The sequence below is a fragment of the Suncus etruscus genome, chromosome 6 (genome assembly GCF_024139225.1).
Source record: "Suncus etruscus isolate mSunEtr1 chromosome 6, mSunEtr1.pri.cur, whole genome shotgun sequence".
Lineage (NCBI taxonomy): Eukaryota > Metazoa > Chordata > Mammalia > Eulipotyphla > Soricidae > Suncus > Suncus etruscus.
In genome coordinates this window covers 27,565,007-27,584,614 of record NC_064853.1, presented here as the reverse complement: position 1 = coordinate 27,584,614, position 19,608 = coordinate 27,565,007, and the positions used below count along the sequence as shown (strand labels likewise).

At 35.3% G+C, this 19,608-nt stretch overlaps 1 protein-coding gene across 1 annotated transcript in view; it reads right to left on the bottom strand.

Annotated features, from left to right (window-relative positions):
* Window positions 1–19,608, bottom strand: part of FAF1 (Fas associated factor 1) — a 402,771-nt gene that overhangs the window by 63,509 nt on the left and 319,654 nt on the right. Inside the window, exons 14-15 of the mRNA XM_049774743.1 lie at window positions 18,133–18,269; window positions 12,497–12,585 (exon numbers count right to left, since the gene is read on the bottom strand). Of these exons, the coding sequence (XP_049630700.1) occupies window positions 12,497–12,585; window positions 18,133–18,269 (226 nt within the window). The remainder of the gene's footprint in view (window positions 1–12,496; window positions 12,586–18,132; window positions 18,270–19,608) is intronic.

The window sequence follows — 19,608 nt, the reverse complement described above, 5'->3', positions numbered from 1 at the left end:
CATATATTATTCTCTCAGTCCAGAGCCATGAGCAGTATCTGAGCACTGCTGGATGTGTCCTGCCCTCTACACAAAAAAAAAAACAAAATCCCAAAGCCCCCTAAAACTAGACTTTAAATGTTTTGAAACAGTTTGCCCCATCCCCACATGCCTGCCAGACATCCTATTACAAGACCGATATTTACCATATTTTGGGTGGGGGGTACACTTACTGGTGCTCAGGGATCAGGGATCATTCCTGGAAGCCTTTGAGGACGATCTGAAGTGCCAAGAATTGAACCCAGGTCAGCTCCATGCAAGGCAAGTGCCATACCCACTGTACTATCGCTTTAGCCCCCAAATATTTATTTATTTATTTTTTAGTTTTTGGGTCACACCCAGTGGTGCTCAGGAGTTACTCCTGGCTGTCTGCTCAGAAATAGCTCCTGGCAGGCACAGGGGACCATATGGGACACCGGGATTCGAACCAACCACATTTGGTCCTGGATTGGCTGCTTACAAGGCAAACACCGCTGTGCTATCTCTCCGGGCCCCAAATATTTACTCTTAATAAAAAAATAACATAAAAAAAGCAAAAGATGTGACTAAAATGTTGTGAAAATTTAAGTTTCAGAATAAATTCTATCCCATGGTGAAGTCCTTCCTAACTCTCATAGGCAAAAAGAATACCCAGCTTCATTATGGAAATTATGCCATTATACAGGAACCATTTCTTGAACATTTAAAGAATCTTTTTGATCTCTGAGTGTTAAAAAGCCTAATGTGGAAGTATGGTCTTTCTCTAAAAACTTGGTTTAGGGTTGGGAAATACTAAATGTCAAGTCAATGTTTCTTCCTATAAGACTCTGTGCTACATTCTTTGTACTTCTTGCCTTTTTTGGTATTTTCATTCTGTAATTCAATTATCTGCTTACCAATAAACAGGTAATTAGAAGGGTAACTAACTGAAAAAAAAAAGTACCAAGTATGTATTCGTAGCCTTCAATAAAGGCATAAAAATCAGAGGAAAGTGGGGCCAAAGAGATAGCACAGCAGGTAGGATATTTGCCTTGGGTTAATATCAAAAGTATTAATATTCAAGGGGTTAGTATCAAAGATATGTAAGACATTGGTAGAACTTTACAACAAAAAAACATCAATTGCACCAAAAAACAGAGAAGATATGAACAGAAACTTCCTCAAGAAACAAAAATGGTCCAAAGGAAAAAATGCAAATGTCCCACATTACTAATCATTAGGGAGACTCAAATCAAAACTACAATGTGATTGCATCTCCCACCACAGAAACTGGCAAACATCAAAAAGAACGAAAAGAACAAGAACAACCAGTACTGGCATCAGTGCAGGAGAAAGGAACTGAACTGCTATTGCTGATGGGAATGTAGACCTGTCTTTTCAAAAAACAACAGGGACGTTCCTCAAAACAACAACAACAACAACAACTAAAAATTGGACTTCCACATAATCCAGCAATTCTGTTCCTGGGAATGTACCCTTGGGGCCAAAAAACAGTGCATCTGCACTCCTATGTACATTGCAGCATTATTTCCAATATATGGAATCTGAAAACAACACAAATACCCTAGAACAGAGGAGTGGTAAAGACGCTATGCTTCATCTATCCAGGGGTCTCAAACTTGCGGCCTGCGGGCGCCCTTTGTACAACATTTTGTGGCCCTGCCCTAGAGGAATCTTTTTTTTTGTTTTGTTTTGTTTTAGTTGTTTGGGTCACACACCCCAATATTCAAGGCTTACTACTGACTTTGTACTCAAGGATCACCCCAACTTTGCCTCCTGCGGCCAGCAGGTAAAGTGAGTTTGAATAAAATGCTAGGCAACTGTTAGGAAAAATTAAGTTATTAAATTTGCTTATATATGGATGGATAAGATAATTCTCAGTGAAATGAATCAGAGGGAGAGGAATAGACACAATGATTTAATTTATTTGTGGATATGAAAAAACATAAACATAGTATGGTAGTAATACTCAAAGACAAGAAGAGATGAGGGCCATGAGGACTGGTCCATGGCGGGAAGCTTGCCACAAAGTGCAGAAGGGGAAATCGCAGTTAGGACAGAGAAGGGACCACTATGACAACGATAGTTGAAAATAATCACTGAACAAGAACTAGGTACTGAAAGGAGGAAAAACGATATGCATGATACCTGTTCAATAACAGTATTGCAAACCTCAGTACCTAAAAGGAAAAAAGGAAGTGCGGGGGGGAGTGTAGGGAGAAGAAAAATGTCTTCCACTTAGACAGGCTGATGTGGGAAGGGGGAAGAAGGAAACTGGTGACATTGATGGCAGGAAATGTGCACTATTGAAGGGATGGGGGGAGTGGATCAGTGTATGACTGAAAATGAATCAGGAACAACTTTGTAAATGTCTATCTCCTGGTGATTCAATTGAAAAACATAGAAGAAATAAAAAAAAAATAAGGGGAAATGTTCTTGAATCTTGTATCAGAAAAAAATAAAGTTCAGTTAACCCTTTTTTTGTTTTGTTTTTGAGGGGCCACACCCAGCTGTGCTCAGGTGTTCTTGGCTTTGCACTCTGGAATCATTCCTCGCAGGCTTGGGGAATCATATGGGATGCCAGGGAATGAACCTGGGTTGGCTACATGCAAGGCGTTATGTCCTATCCACTGTATTATTGCTCTAGCCCTATTAGTTAACATTTTCTGCAGGTGCTGTGTGGTTTAAGACATTGGAACTTCTAGTGTAGATTAAGACGACTTTAGAGGCCAAAGATAGCTCAACAGGCTGAGTCATGCTTCACTTATGAGAGGTCTGGGTTCAAACCTAGGTACAGCCAGAAGCAATGCCCTGAAGCACAGAGTCTAGAACAGCCCCTAAGCTCTATGAAGTGTACCTTTAAGACCAAAACACAAGAAAAAAATAACTTTAGAAAATCCAGTAACTGGACATGTTATCTCCAAAGCTACCTAATAGTATGTAACTAGAAAAATAAACATACTTCACTAGACTCTACTGTTATTAAAAACAAAATGTGAACAGGTTGGATCAGCTATTTAACAATGCCTGCCTATTTCTGTAATAAATGTTGACAACCCAGATCAAAAAAGAATGCATTACTGAGATAAAATCATTTGTCTTCTGTCATTACAAGACAGTTCCACCGAGTCTAAGCTTGTCAAAAACTGTTACAGTAATCCATGAAGAAATCTCCACCTCAGGCAAAGGAAAAAAACATGAAGAGCTAGCTCTAAACAGGTGTGCTGAACTGTAATACCAATGCTGAGTCATAAATCTTTTTATATCAGTGTCATAGTAAAAATTATTAACTTTTACTGAGATGTCAAGCATGAATGGGAAGATCAATCAGCAGGCACTTTAAGACCAACAAATGTAAATAAACACAGTGTGCTTTTTAACAGTGAACATCATGCCATGTATAGAAGCAGACAGTTTTGTTTTTGGTTTATTTTTTATTTTTTTTTTTCTTCCTGGGCCAGGAGAGGAGAAGAGAGGAGAGGAGAGGAGAGGAGAGGAGAGGAGAGGAGAGGAGGGGAGGGGAGAGGGGAGGGGAGAGCAGGGAAGGGAGGGGAGGGGAGGGGAGAGAGAGAGAGAGAGAGAGAGAGAGAGAGAGAGAGAGAGAGAGAGAGAGAGAGAGAGAGAGAGAGAGAGAGAGAGAGAGAGAGAATATACTTGGAAATCAGAAATGTGTGACCTATTTTTTCAGGTCAGCCACTTTTTTCTACTCTAATCTTGGTAAGAGTGCTGGTTCAGTTTATCCCAATAGTCTTTAATATAGCAGCTTTACAAGAACTACTTATGTATGAAAAATGTAGTTGTATGTGGTTTTGCCAAATAAAGGTGTGTTTCAGGTTCTTTTTTATCCCACTGTTTAATCTTAATGCTAGTATCAACCTTGTACTGTTGGACTGTAGTAAGTTTTCAACTCAGTTTATTTTTTTATGAGTTGGAATTGTCTGAAATTCCTATGAATTTTAGTATGGGATTTGCTAGTTCTACAAAAACAGTAAGAATAGCAGCAACAAACAGTTTGGATAGTACCATCCAACACCATTAATTTACATATTATTAAATGTCTCAGTCTACAAAGGGAATCTTTAGGTATTAATTTCTTTCAGGCATCTTTTAGTTTTTAGTATATAAGATTTGGACCTCTTTGGTTAAATTTATTGCTAAATATTTCATTCTTTTAATGTTTAAGTAAAATTTTTTTGGGGCCACACCTGGTATTATTCAGGGTTTGGCAGGTTTGGAGGACCATGTGGGATGCCAGAGATAGAAGTTGATGGGTTGCATGCAAAGGTGGGATTTGTGCCCTACCCACTATGCTATTGCTCCAGTCCCTAAGTAGAATTATCCATTTCAGATTCTTCATTGCCTAGTTAGTGTATTAAAAAAAACTGACTTTTGAGACCAAAGAGATAGGTAGGCCAAAGAGGTAGGGTGTTTGCCTTGTATACAGAAGGACAGTGGTTCGAATTCTGGCATCCCATATGGTCCCCTGAGCCTGCCAGGAGCGATTTCTGACCATAGAGCCAGGAATAACCCCTGAGCACTGCCAGGTGTGACCCAAAAACCAAACCAAACCAAACCAAACCAAACCAAAACAAAACAAAACAAAACAAAACAAAAAACCCAAACTGACTTTTTTTTTATTAATTTTTTATTTTTAATTATGAGAACAATGATGCAAACTTTTATTTGATCTATCCTATAAATTTGCTGAGTTTTAAGAAATGACTTTTGTGTGTGGAACAAAGATGATTTTTTAAATGTAAGATTATGTCATCTGTGAAGAGAAGTCCTGTTACTTCTTCATTCCAACTGGGATGTCCCATTTTTCTTTCCTAAATGCTCTGAAGAGAAACTGCTATACTGCGTATCAGTGGCAAAAGAGTCATCCTATGCTGACAATTTTCAATGTCTCACCATTAATTCAATAGCATAAATATTAACAGTATTTTTCATATGTGAACCTTATTAAGGCTCCCTCCTAGTCCTAGTTTATTATGTGTTTCTGTCATAAAAAAAACCACTAGGATTTTACCAACTGCATTTTCTTTAGTGAATTACCAGATTATGTTGAATACTCCATAATCCACTTGTATAAAAATAGACTTTAATTCCTTTAAAATTATTGAGTACATGATATTGACCCTTGTACAAAGCATCAACTTTTTGTTTGTTTGTTTGGGGTAGTCACAGTGATCATATGGTGTTAGGGACGAAACCTGTCTTGTGCATGCACGGTTCATTTCCCTAGTTACAAACCATCAATTTCAGAAAAATATCTAAGATTATAAGTTTTATAATAAAATCTTGTAATTTTATTCTCAAAATTAAAACCATAATAATTTTAACCTAACAAAAGATGTAGGTTATATACAAATAGATTACTGAAAGCTGGAGAGATAGTACAAAGGTTAAGGTGCACGCCTTAGAGCTAGTTGGCTGACTGCAGGCTATATCCACAGCACCGTAGGTGGTCCCCCAGACACTGCCAGGGGTGATCCCTTAGCAGCACTGCCTGGTGTGACCCCAAAACAGAGCAAACTAAACAAAAAGAAATATATTGCAGAGAGACTAAATTTGAGAAGGCTCTAGTATTTTACCTTTATAATCAGTATCATAATCTCATGACTTTTTTTATAATTTCATGATTATTAGATTTTATTATTATTAAATTTATTATTAGATTTTATGTATTAGATTTTTTTGGCCACACCCAGTGGTGCTCAGCGGTTACTCCTGGCTCTGCACTCAAAAATCGCTCCTGGCAGGCATGGGGGACCATATGGGATGCTGGGATTCAAACCACTGTCAACTGCATGCAAGGCAAATGCTTTACTGCTGTGTTATCTCTCTGGCCCCACTTATTAAATCTTTATATTTGCATTTTTTCCTTAGATCAGAAGATCTCAAGCCGTAGCATGCAACACAATCTATGGGATACAGATTTCTGAATGGTGGTACCCTTATAATACTGATTCAACATGTTTAATTAGGGTGGTACTTGGGAAATTTCTAGAACTTCTCACGTGATGTTCACTCTGTGACCACTGTTTCAGAAAACCAGCATGTCTGCTATGAAGGAACATCTACGCATATTTTTCTTTAAAACCATATCAAGATAAGGGGTATATTAATTACCAGGTATTAATTTTAGTAAGGCAGTGTTTAAACTAGCATTCAAGGTACAACTTTCGTCATTTGAATGATCTTTGTAGATGAATTTATAGCTTTCAGAAAAAAATGTATTAAGATATAATTTACTTACTGTCCATTTCAACCATTATCAGTCAACTTCAGAAAATTTTAATCACCTCAAAAGAAACCACATACATTCGTTGTTATATTTCCATGTAAGCAGTTCTTTCTCATTCAATTCCAAGTAACTACAGTTCTATTTTGTTTTTATAAATGCTTTTTTATGAAAACATACAAGTGGTCTTTTGTAACTAGGTTATAGAATAATGTTTTCAAAATTCACCTGAATTTGTAACATGTACAAGAAGTTTATTTTTTTACATGGCAAAATAATATTTCAGTGTCTGGTTATAGCATGTATTGCTTGCTTATTCATTTGCCCTTTAAATATGATTTGGGTCATATCTACCAGCTTATATTCTCACCAGCAATCTCTGAAGTGGATGCAGTTCTATGAACTGCATGGTTCTATGGTACAATGGTATAAAAGCTTATGGTATAAATTATACATCCTATCCAAAGTGATCATGACATTCTACCACTGTGCTCATGACATTCCTTATGTTATTTATGCCTGTTAAGTAAGGTTTTTAAATTTTATCCGCAGTAGGTAGAAAGAACTGTAGGGAAAAAGTATTGGTAAGAAGCTCTTACAATGAAGTGATATCTCACTGCAATTTGCAATTATTTGATGACTAACGATCTGGAAAACTTAATGGCTATTTAAATATCTTCTTTAGAAAAATATTTTTGCAGATGCCTTTTACTTTTATTTGTAATCTGCCTTTTTATTGCTGAGTTGCAATAGCTCTTTTGTTTTTAATTTGGGGCACAAACAGTAGTCCTCAGGGGGTTAGTCTTGGCTCTGTGCTCAGTGATTACTAATGGTGGTATTTGTGTAACCATATGAGGTGCCACCATATTGAATGAAAGTTGAATCACCATGTTGATTCATTTCTCCATCAAATTTTTCTATTATGAAAATCATGACAATTAGAACCAGTGATCTTGGTAAGTTTCATATTAGTACTGGAATTCTCTGAGTTATGTTATTACTGTTAATGAAGTAGACTGAGAAATATTATATTGCTTTACAGTATTTGTTATACTTTTCTGCACTATTTTATACTTTAATGAATCATGCTATAGTTTGGAACCAGACTGTAAGCAAACAGATTCTTTAAGTGTGGCTAATACCATGTAATGATATTTGCTTTCTTACTTATCTCTTCCTTACCAATACCTCCAGTGAGAACAAAGTACCTCTTGGTTTCCAGGATCTAAACCAGTGCTACACACTTGACCGTTGCTCAGTAAATATTTACAAAATCAAACTAATATTATTAATGAAAATGGCTATGACTAAAGTAGCTATTAAGAGAGTGTCATTTTCCTTGCTGATAATAGAGTAATTAAGGACTGCAGAAATAGTATAATGGGTAAGGCACTTGTCTAATATGTCACAGATTTGGAGTCAATAACCATCACCACATATAGTCTCCTGAGTAATCCTTGAGCACAGAGTGTGGAATGATCCCTGAGCACAACTGGGTGTAGGCCTCCCGACCCTCCAAATTTTAGGCCACTGAAGAATTATTTGGAGAACAATGTGGTTTGGCTTGATTTTCTTTAATAAAAGCTTCATAGATTTTTCTGGTGGCACCATGCAGTGGAGTCATGGAAGAGATGCATATAACGGAATTAAAGTTAATTGTAAATAAATCAGTTCGAGGCAACAATCTTCTAAACCTGCTCACAAATTTGATGTTAATTGCAAGTTTAAAAAAGTCATTAAATACTTAAAAAAATGGGGCTGGAGAGATAGCACAGCGGTAAGGCGTTTGCCTTAGACACAGAAGGACGGTGGTTCGAATCCCGGCATCCCATATGGTCCCCCGAGTCTGCCAGGAGCGATTTCTGAGTGTAGAGCTCAGGAGTAACCTCTGAGCACTGCCGGGTGTGACCCAAAAAACAAGCAAACAAGCAAAAAACAAAACAAACAAACAAAAATACCCCAAAAAAACCTTAAAAATAAAGTAATTCACAATTATAGGAGACAGTATGTTTTTTCAACATACAGTGGGTACCAAATCATTATCATCTATGAAGTCTTTAAACCACGAAAAGCTATTCTTAGGAACTCTACTTCTGACCTGAGTGATAACTTTCAAGACAGTCTAAAAACAAAGAGAAAGTCTTATCTCTTGCAGCTAAATTGCAATAAAAATTTCAGTTATATGAAGCCTGGGATTTTTCTTGTAACCCTCATATTAAATTTTGTGCTCTGTATTAAAGGAATTAAAGTCAATTTCTTTATCAATGAATTATGGAGAACATAAATTAAGATGAAAGTATGAACTGGGAATATGCATGCAAATATTGTGCATTCATATTATTATACAGCATAATCTGTAAATCTAGTACTAATGAGACTTGAGTTTTAAATAGTGAACAATGTGTTTAGTGATTATTGTCAATCAATGCCTCTATTTCAGGATAAACATAATCTTGAATGGCAATACACCTATTAATACAAATTCCTAACTAAGCATAGTACTTCATTATTTCAAAATGTCACTGTCAATTTATAGAGTAACAGATAAACATCTTTACACCACATATATGATTACTTTTGCTTCAGAGTAAATGAAACACTGTAAGAAAAATTAGAAACTTAGTATTTTTACAGCAAAAGGAAAACTAATGAATATTAAAACTCTATACTGGTTCATTACTCCAAAATTTCATTTTTGTTAATGTATATACATTAGGTTTTATACCACTATAGAATATTATTTCACACTGTTTCATGTAAATTCTACTAAGCATTCATTCAGCCATTTAAGATTTACTGAATGCCATTTCTGTTCAAGGTGTGCTGTTAGAAAATAGAATTGCATACTGAGTACAATATAACCTTTGCTCTTTTTAAAAATTTACTTTATTTTTAAATTAAAAAATATTATTTTTAGAATTGCTTTAAGCACCATGGTTACAAAATTGTTCATTGTTGGGTTTAACTCAGTGTACACCATCCTTCGTCAGTGTACCCGTACCTTTCCCATCACACCATCACCAATGTCTCCCATTCTCTCTCTCTCTCTCTCTCTCTCTCTCTCTCTCTCTCTCTCTCTCTCTCTCTCTCTCTCTCTCTCTCTCTCTCCCTCCCTCCCCCCCTCCGCACTATGGTTATAACTTTTACTCCTAATTCACAATCTAAAAGATGATTGAGACATGTAGGTAAAACAAAATATAACAGTGCAGGTTATATTATAAATCTTGATATATTTCCCATTTGCAGCAGCTAAAGGATAACTTTCATTAACTTAATAAATTTCATATTGATATCAAAGTCTCCCTTATTGATTTTATGAAAAAGAATCTTAAGAAAGTCAGAAAATTGAAGAGAATAATTTTTTTTTTTTTTGGTTTTTGGGCCACACCCGGCAGTGCTCAGGGGTTACTCCTGGCTGTCTGCTCAGAAATAGCTCCTGGCAGGCACGGGGGACCATATGGGACACCAGGATTTGAACCAACCACCTTTGGTCCTGGATCGGCTGCTTGCAAGGCAAACACCGCTGTGCTATCTCTCCGGGCCCTGAAGAGAATAATTTTATAAATATCTGTGAAATTGGCATCTTAAACTAACAATGCTAATATTTTTCAAGTGTTTTTTATTTTTAATTAATTAAATTATTTAATTAAATTACTATGGAAACACAGTTACAAAGCTGTTTAATGTCCATCATGCATCCCTTCACCAGTGCCTATTTTCAGCCACTAATGTCTCCAGCAACGCTTTCCCTGGGAACCTCTACTCTTGTTACCACTGCTTCTGTGACAGACATTTTTCTTCTATCACTTTCTTTTTTCCTTCTAGACACTGGTTTGCAAAATTGTTACTAAATGTGTATTGTGCATATCACTTTACCTCTTTTTTCAGCACCCAATTCCTGTCCAGAGTGATCATTTCTAATTATTGTCATAGTGGTTCCTTCTCTTCCTTAACTGTATGTACTTAGCCCCGCTTCCTATGACTGATCAGTTTTCCTGGCCCTCATCTCTATTGTCCTTGGGTATTATTACTGTGCTATCATTTTTTTTTAAATCTCACAAATGAATGTAATATTCTATCCCACTATCCCTGACTCATTTCACATCAGCATAATATTCTTCATGTTCATATATGTATAAATTCCATGACTTCATTTTTCTTTTCTTTTTCGGGGTGTGTGTGTGTGTGTGTTTTGGTTTTTGGTACACACCCAGCAACGCTCAGGGATTACTCCTGGCTCTATGCTCAAAAGTTGCCCCTGGCAGGCTCGGGGGACCATATGGGATGCCGGAATTAGAACCACCGTCCTTCTGCACTGAAGGCAAACACGCTACCTCCATGCTATCTCTCTGGTCCCTGTTTGTTTTTTTTGTTTTTTTTTTGTTTTTTTTTTTTGGTTTTTGGGCCACACTCAATATTCAGTGGGTTACTCCTGGCTATGTGCTCAGAAATCACTCCTGGCTTGGGGGACCATATGGGATGCTGGGATATCGAACCGCAGTCTTTCCTAGGTCAGCCGTGTGCAAGGCAAACACCGTACTGCTGTGCCACCGCTCCACCCCAACTTAATTTTTCTTAACAGCTGTATAGTATTCCATTGTGTAGATGTACCATTATTCCTTTATCCACTCATCTGTTCTTGGTTGGGCACTTGGGCTATTTCCAGATTCTTGCTATTTTTCATATTTTAAGGCTTTTTCCCTAATCCAAAAATTTTATTACTGATAAAGCTACCATTTAATTACTTGTTGAGATTTTATAGCTCCTATTAGTTGTATATTAGTTGTATGACCTTAGATAAATTAATATAACTTTTATCTTATAATCTTCAGTTTTCTCATCTACAAATTAGAAAAAACAGTATCAGTTTTTTTGCTTTATCTCCAATCTTCCTCCAGGGTTCATATTTCACCTTTTACCCAGGTAGGTTCTCTTACGTTTCACTTCATTTGGTTAGGTCAATGAGTTACCAGCAGATCAGAATGTGGAAAGTTTTCCTTTCTTTCCTTCCTCGTAGATCACCAAGGGTTGGTTTACATGACTCTATAAGAATTGGAACTCTCCAAATAGAACTTTTTTCATTAGTCTTTAAGTCTACGGGTGGCAATATTTCCCTTAAAAGTTGTATTATTGGGGTTGGAGTGACAGTACAGTGGGTTAGACACTTACCTTGCATGCGGTTGACCAGGGTCCAATTCTTGGCATCCCATATGGTCCCCTTAGCCCACCAAGAGTAATTCCTGAGCTCAGAGCCATAAGTGACTCCTTAGCACAGCTGGGTGTAACCCTGCAAACTCCTCCCCCCACAAAGTTACACTATTGTTGGGGGCAGAGTGATAGTACAGTGGATAGGGTGCCAACCTGGGCTATGGACCAAGAAGGGGAAAGAGAGGGGAGAAAGAGAAAGAGAAAGAGAAAGAGAAAGAGAAAGAGAGAGAGAGAGAGAGAGAGAGAGAGAGAGAGAGAGAGACCCAAACAATCCAAAATCAAATCATTGCACTATTCATAGCTGACTTTCAAATAAACCTGTTCATCTTATAAATGGTTCCTTTACTAAACCCTTTTCTACTAACCTAGGTTGTATCATCTGTTTCCTCCCCAAACTGATTCATATAGAGAAATTATAGGTGTACCTGAAGATTACATGAGATGATAAATGTAAACAGTATTTAGTAACTTATATTATTCGGTAAGTGTTGACTCCTACTACCATTATAAATACTGTTGCTGTTATAGTTTATTTGTAGTTCCTATATATGTTGTCTGAAAATGTTTGATAGATAAATTCAGAAATTTGAGAATCTTTTACTAATGGTCACAATATTTTAAATTTTGTTAAAATAGAAATTTATTGTTAATTAATCTCAATATTAAAAAAGTACCTTAAAACTGAATAAAAACCCCATGTAGGAGGCAAGATTATCTGGATGAGTTTCTTGTATAAACATGCTTCAGAATTGATTTTATACAAATTGATTAATTTCATACAACTTTTTAAGACCTATCTACCACCACCCCAAATCTAGGAAAGTATAAGTGCCTATAAATTTAAATAACTTTTTAAGTCTTAGATCATGAAAATAATGAAATGAAAAATATATGCAATGGCATAAATATCCCTTAGCTAATCTGGAAATGCATCTTCATTGTCCTTATTTATAAAACACGATAAGCATCATCATATAACAAATTCTCTTAGTATCCCACTCAAGATCTAGGTTAGATTTTACTTACCTCATCCTTTATATCTTCTTGTTGTTGGGCTGTGAAGATTTCCATTGCAGCCATAAGTCGCATCATTAACTCATCCACTGTTGTATTACCTAGCAATGCATGGAGATGGCTGTGGTCAAACTTCACATTATTAAAAGTTATTTAACAAAGGAAAGTCATTGTAGAAGTAATTACCAAGGAATTACAATAATCTGAAAATTTAGAGTAGTGAACTAGTATCTAGTTAAGACACTCATGCTTTCACTAAAAAATTCCTTATGTTCCATAGAAAGAGTAAAGCAGTGTATTGGTAATTAAAATTTTAGAAAATTGAGATTTGAGCACTATGAGAAGGTTAGAGTTGGGCAGTGGGTAGGGCATTTGCCTTGTACACAGCCAACCCAAATCCAATCCCTTGAATCCCATATGGTTCCCTGAACCTGCCAGGAGTAATTTCTGAGCACAGAGCCAGGAGCAACCCCAGTGCTACTGGGTGTGACCAAATACACCAAAAACTAATGACAACAACAAGAAACAGAAGGTTCAAGTCATGGAAACCAAAAGTTCAGTAAGTTTTAAAAATATATAACTTTTATATGGTAATGATTAGGATTGACTATATGTATTATCTCATTTAATCTGTATAATAATTCTACTGAAGGACATAGTAATTTGATTTTGTTTTGTTTTGTTTTGGTTTTTGGGCTATACCCAGTAAAGCGCAGGGGTCACTCCTGGCTACGTGCTCAGAAATTGCTCCTGGCTTGGGGACCATACGGGATGCATGGGGATCGAATCACGGTCTGTCCTAGGCTATAGCAGGCAAGGCAGACACTTTACCGCTTGTACCACCACTCCGGCCGGCCCAGTAATTTGATTTTAAAGATAGCACAAGATCATGTAAGCTAAGTGGGAGGGCAGATTTGAAATCATGTCCACTCACAAACCAAACCCACTATCCTCGTCACATCTATAATTATTTTCTATCATTTAAATTTCTTTGGTAAAACTTATATAATGATTCAATTCCTAAAAAAAAAAAACAAAAACAAAAATGGAAGACAGAAAGAGAGAGAGTTCAAAGGGGCACGTTTTACATGCCAATCCCAAGTACAATGCCAGAAGCAGTCCCTGTGTACTACCAGGTGTGACTCAAAATAAAAAAGAACATTTTGATATTTCTTGATCAATCAATATTTTCTCTTTCATCTAGTTTTCAGAACAAAGGTGGGAGTTACCCGCAGGTGTTGAGGGGATGGTTTCTGGCAATACACAGGGGGACAGTGCAGTGCAGGGGACTGAATCTGAGCTACAAGAAAATCCCTGATGCTACTATGAAAAAGATTAATAATTCTGTCAAACCTACATGCAAGAGTGAATCATTATCAGACCTAAGAAAAGATACCATGTAGCAATCATGAGAGAGTGAGAGTGAGCGACCAAGTGAGAGAGAATGAGAGAGGGAGAAAAAGAGAGAGATTAATTTTTCTATTTATTTTATTTTTATTATTTTTTGGGTGGGGCCATCCCCAGTGACACTCAGGGGTTACACCTGGCTATGCACTCAGAAATATTACTCCTGGCTTGGGGTTCCATATGGGATCATAGGGGATTGAACTGTGGTCTGTCCTAGGCTAGCACCAGCAAGGCAGACATCTTACCTCTACACACCACTGCTCCGGCCCTATTTTATTTTTTAATTTTTATTGAGACCAATATGAATTACAAGTCTTTCACAGTTATTTTAAGGTAAACAGAGACAGTGAGTTAGGGCAATTTCCACCACTGTTCCCAACATGCACCCCATACCTCCACCCTGAGCCCCCTGGACTGCTAGTGTAACAGGTCCCTTTTGTATATAGCTTGCTGTAGTTTTTTTGTTTTTTGTTTTTTTTTTTTTAAACTCAGCATAGAGCTTAGCTAACATAATAGTGCCCTCATCCTTTCCCAACTTTACTTATGACGACTAGCAATATGGGGTTAGGAAACAATGGTAATACTTAGCAAAAAAAAAAAAAAAAGAAAGAAAGAAAAAAAAGGTGAAATTAAACCACACCAATGCAACTTTTTTCAATAAATGAGCTAGAAAACATGTGATAGTTTATAGTATAATTCTAAATTTAGATCTGTTACTAAGAAAATTAAATGATTCTGTACCTAGAAATTAGGCAATATGACAAGGGTTTAACAAATATAAATAATTATAGCTAACCAAGGATCAATGTCCTTATCTGCAAAATAAAGATAACAGAACATCTTGTAGAGTTCTTAGAAAAATTACAGTTGATGTAAAGTACCTGTTATAGCAAATATATAATCTCAGGTAGTTACTAATAAGTACAAGTGGCATTAAGTTAGGAAAATCTTCAACAAAGGTTTTTTTACTAGGAAAATCTCTAGGTTTTCTTTTCTTGCAAGCTGTTGAGATCAAGTCTTAAAAGTGTTAAAGGCTACAACTGGGGATTTGAGGGACAAAGTAATTGTATTGTACATGGGTTCAGTTTTGTTTTTCTTAATGTTCTTTGGCTGAAAGTTCAAGGCTGCGATATCATCGATGGGACTACCGAGAATTCTGTTTATGGGTGATTGTGCTTCCACTGTAACTTTACCCTGTCCTCTTTCTTTGCATCTTTGTTGTCATAATTAAAATAAAATTAAATTAAATTAAAAAAGAAAAGCAAAAAAAAAATGTGAAAGGCATGAATGATTTACATCATGAAACTACACATTGGCTATTAATAAACAAACTAAAGTCACTGCTTATCAACTAAACTTCAACTGTTATCATTCATTGCCAAACGGGACTTACAGGTATTTAATACCAAAATGAAGAAAAGGTAGCAATTGAGAAAAAAATTATTCCTTATAGTCTAATGCAGTGGTTTTTATAAATTTTTGCTATTTGAACTTCTTTATAACTTTTAAGAACTTAGTACGAGGGAAATAGAAAGCCTGTCTAGAGTACAGGCGGGGGTTGGGTGGGGAAGAGGGAGATTTGGGACATTGGTGATGGGAATGTTGCACTGGTGATGGGTGGTGTTCTTTACATGACTAAAACCCAAACACAATCATGTATGTAATAAAGTAGTTTAAATTAAAAAAAACTTTTAAGAACTTAAATTTTTTGTTTTGTTTTGTTTTGTTTTTGGGTCACACCGGTGGTGCTCAGGGGTGACTCCTGGCTGTCTGCTCAGAAATAGCTCCTGGCAGGCACGGGGGACCATATGGGACACCTTTGGCCCTGGATCAGCTGCTTGCAAGGCAAACGCTGCTGTGCTATCTCTCCGGGCCCAAGAACTTAAATTCTTAAAAAATGTTTGTTTATGTGGGTTGTAGATAATAAAATTTACTGTTAAAATTAAAATAGAATATTTGAAATATTTATTTAGAACCAACAAATCCATTCTATTACTATAAATATCAATTTAAAAATAATTTAAATCAAAAAGTTTGAAGGGTATTATAACATTTTTAAAGAATCATCTAATACGATTTGATTCCTATACTTACTTTTACATTCAAACATTTACAATATTTTGTCCCAGATAAAATCTTTAAAGCAAATCTTGTTTTGCAGAGCAAAAAGATTGGAAGTAATCCAAAAAGGTCAGAAAAGGATGCAGTGTTTTAATAGGAAATTATATTCTTAATACATCGGATGACAAGTGAAAGTTTCTGCAATGTTAGGTTCAAGAGGAATATAAATTTGTATCAAATACATTTTTGTACTTTTACTCTAGGCAAACTTTCATAAAGTAGCATTCCTCTGCAGATGATTCTGCATTCTTTGGTTTAGATTAACATGTTTTGTATGTGATTACATGGGCATAAGAGTACATTCTACTGTTCTTAGGAACTTATTACAGTAAATTTTTTACTAGTAATTGTTTTACTTTATTAATCTCTGAAAACTAGAATTTATAAATTAACTGAAAGAAAAATATACAGCTAATACTGAGTACCACTTGGCAGTATAAGTAATATACTTGAAGTCTTGGAATGTATACTGCATAGGTAAAGGGGATTATTATAAAAACATGTTCTAGTCTTTTAGAAAATATTGATTCACTGATTTATGTATTCCTTCTTAATATTGACACAACTACCTTTATAATATCAAACAATTAATTTGTTAACATCACCATTGATGTCAGAAAAGTATTTAAAGTTATCAATCTTATGATGAAGGTGATAGCCTTATCTAAGAGCTCAAATTTTATTAGTGTTTTCTCATGAAGTGATTAACTAGTTATTCTGGAGAAAATGTTTGCTAATATCCACGGCTGAGTTAAGTACACTCTAATTTTTTATTTTTAAGTAAAAATGTTATTCTGAACAAAAATGACTACTTTGGCTTAAATAACAACAGATGTGCTAATCTTCGGGACTACCATTATATTTTAAAATGCAGCAAAAGTGCTTTACCAGCTCCCAGAGTCACACAAGCCATTAATATTAAAGACAATAAATTAATAACGTTAAATTTTCACTTTTTAAACAAATAAACAAGCACATATAAAGGGAGATGAAAAACATGATGAGTAATACTGTTTTGTGTCTTTGTCTAGATCTGCTGAGGTGCCAGCAGTTTTATTAAACACTGATTTTGTCCAATAGTGCAATTGTTAACTCAGTAAAAAAAAAAAAAAGGTTAAAAACAAAATAGCATTAATACTATAAAGAAAATAGTTTTGACTTTGTGGATCCCCCGAAAGAGATTAAGGTATCCCTGGAATCCATAAACTACACTTGAGAACTTGTAGCTACTATAAAATTGTGTCTTACAAGGAAAAAAGGAATAAAATATTTTCTTCATTATCCATTGTATTGTGCAATTAGTTCCCCAATCACATCTCCAATCAATGCTTATGAAACTGTATAATACTTAAGTTATAGAGAAATATGAAGTCCCCAAGTTTCTGCTTTATTTGACCCATGAGGCACTATAATTTACAACCTCTCTCCATCAATTATTTGTTACAAAATTTAGTAGCAGGAATATGTAATGTAATATGTATCTCAGACAATTTTTAGCTTTAAGAACCTGAAACATTATTTTATCTGATTTACTCTTTGCCACTAGTAAGGTAACATTTCTTACCAATTCTTGGAATATTACTAACAGTAAAGAAATCATTTACTTATTTCATTTTTTGGTAAGGATGTGCACTGTGATTAAATTCACAGGCATTCTATAGCTTCTTGCCTCCAGGTTGCATCCTATACATGAATCACACAAAGAGGGGGAATTACTGTCACTGTGAACAATTCAGTTGTCAATGTAGTCGCTAGGTAACTAGAGATACGCATTTCTTTCAACTACTCAACATTACAGCAATAAATAAATATATTAGAAATGTCATATTTGACAACTCATTACCACCTAATTGCTGGTTTAGAGAATTTAGCAATTGTGAACATTTATCCTATAATTATCTTATGTCCCAAGGGCTATGCAATTTATTAAGATATTTCTGTTGGATCTTCATACAGCATATTTCACTTTTTATAGAACTATTTGTTCCTCCTCCAGAATATTATTTTGAAATGCAAAGATATTTGCCAAAACAGAAAACTACTGTCAATTTTGAGAGAAAAAAAACTACAAATTATCATATATCCAAGACACTCTACTTCCATTATAAAGTGTACTTTACCTTGTATCACATTTAACACTTCATTAGATGATCTCTTTCCCATAATAATCAGAAAAAGTGGAAACTGATCTTTTTTTTGATTCCGAATGGTTTGTGCAACAACACTACCAAAGTGTCTATTGCACATTTTTAGAAATCTAAAAAAAAAAAAAAGGCAAAAACAAATTTTATTTCAGGGTTTAATTCATTTACTTAAACTCCAATAGAAAACTAATTGTTTTACACTGAACTTAGATAATCTGATATCAATATGTAAAATCTTGCCATATCGAGTTTTCAACTATGTAGTACACAAGACAGAAGTAGATTATCAGTGAAAGTCGGAAGCACATCCTGAATGCTCTTTGAGGTTGACAGCATAGCATCTTTAATCTTAAATGTTATAAACTGTATTATCTTGAAGTATGAGAAAGACAAACAAAATAGAGGAAAGAATTTCTTAATTAGGATGTATGTAGCAAGGTACAAAGTTAATTGATTAGCATCTTCCTACTCACAATAGAATTTTGCTACATTTTCTACAAGTCTTTAGAATAAGAATTGTACTTCAGAATGGTGTTTTTCTAGTAGGAGTAGTAAGTCTTCGAGTTTCATACTTAGTATGGGATAAAAATAATAATTCTAAGCTTTTGACCAAAAAAAAGCACAGATATATTAGCATACTGAAGTCTAGCATTAGTATTCTTAACACGATCTGGAATAAATGAAAAAACTGATAAAGCTTTTCTCTTCTATTAGAGGACTGTTTGAAATTAGCATTTCTTTCAAGAGAAAAGGGTAGCTTATGATATGTTTTCAGATCTGATGGTAAAAAGTAAATGTCATAATAATAATGAATTATGAAAGACCAAATGCAAATATAGAATGCTTTAATAAGATCCAATTTAATAAAGTCTGTAAAAATAATGGACTTTTAATAACACAGGTCACAAAAGGCAAAACAGTGGAAATTCTGGGGACTAGCCATTGGAACTAGCTTATTAATTCTTAATTATGTTCATGAAAGGCAACTTAAATCGTGTGTTTTCTTATGCCTTATGATAATATTCTAGGTAACAACTCCTCTGAAATGTATGTTCTAGCTGATGAGCAAAGTCCTGTCGTCACATGCATTAGAAGGCAAATCTATTTGAAAAGACAAACGGCATTAAAATGTCATGTGCTCAGATTCATTTGATATCCAAATTCAAAACAGAATCAAACCTCTTAATTTTTAAAGCCAATATCTTTCTTGTCTATAGAAAGTCGTCCTAGAAATTTAGGCTGAATTCTCTATAAAACCTGTGCAGTGACTACAAAAGTAGACCGTGTTAAGGGCCACAAGAACTGTCAGCAAGAGTGTCAAGACAAGTTAGCACCAATGCCGTAAGTTCATTGGGTGGCAGGTTCACATACACATTTAGAACAGCAATAACCACACTTTTTGGCAATTTAAAATGACAAGGTTTAAAAAAACCCATTGTTGGCCATGAAATA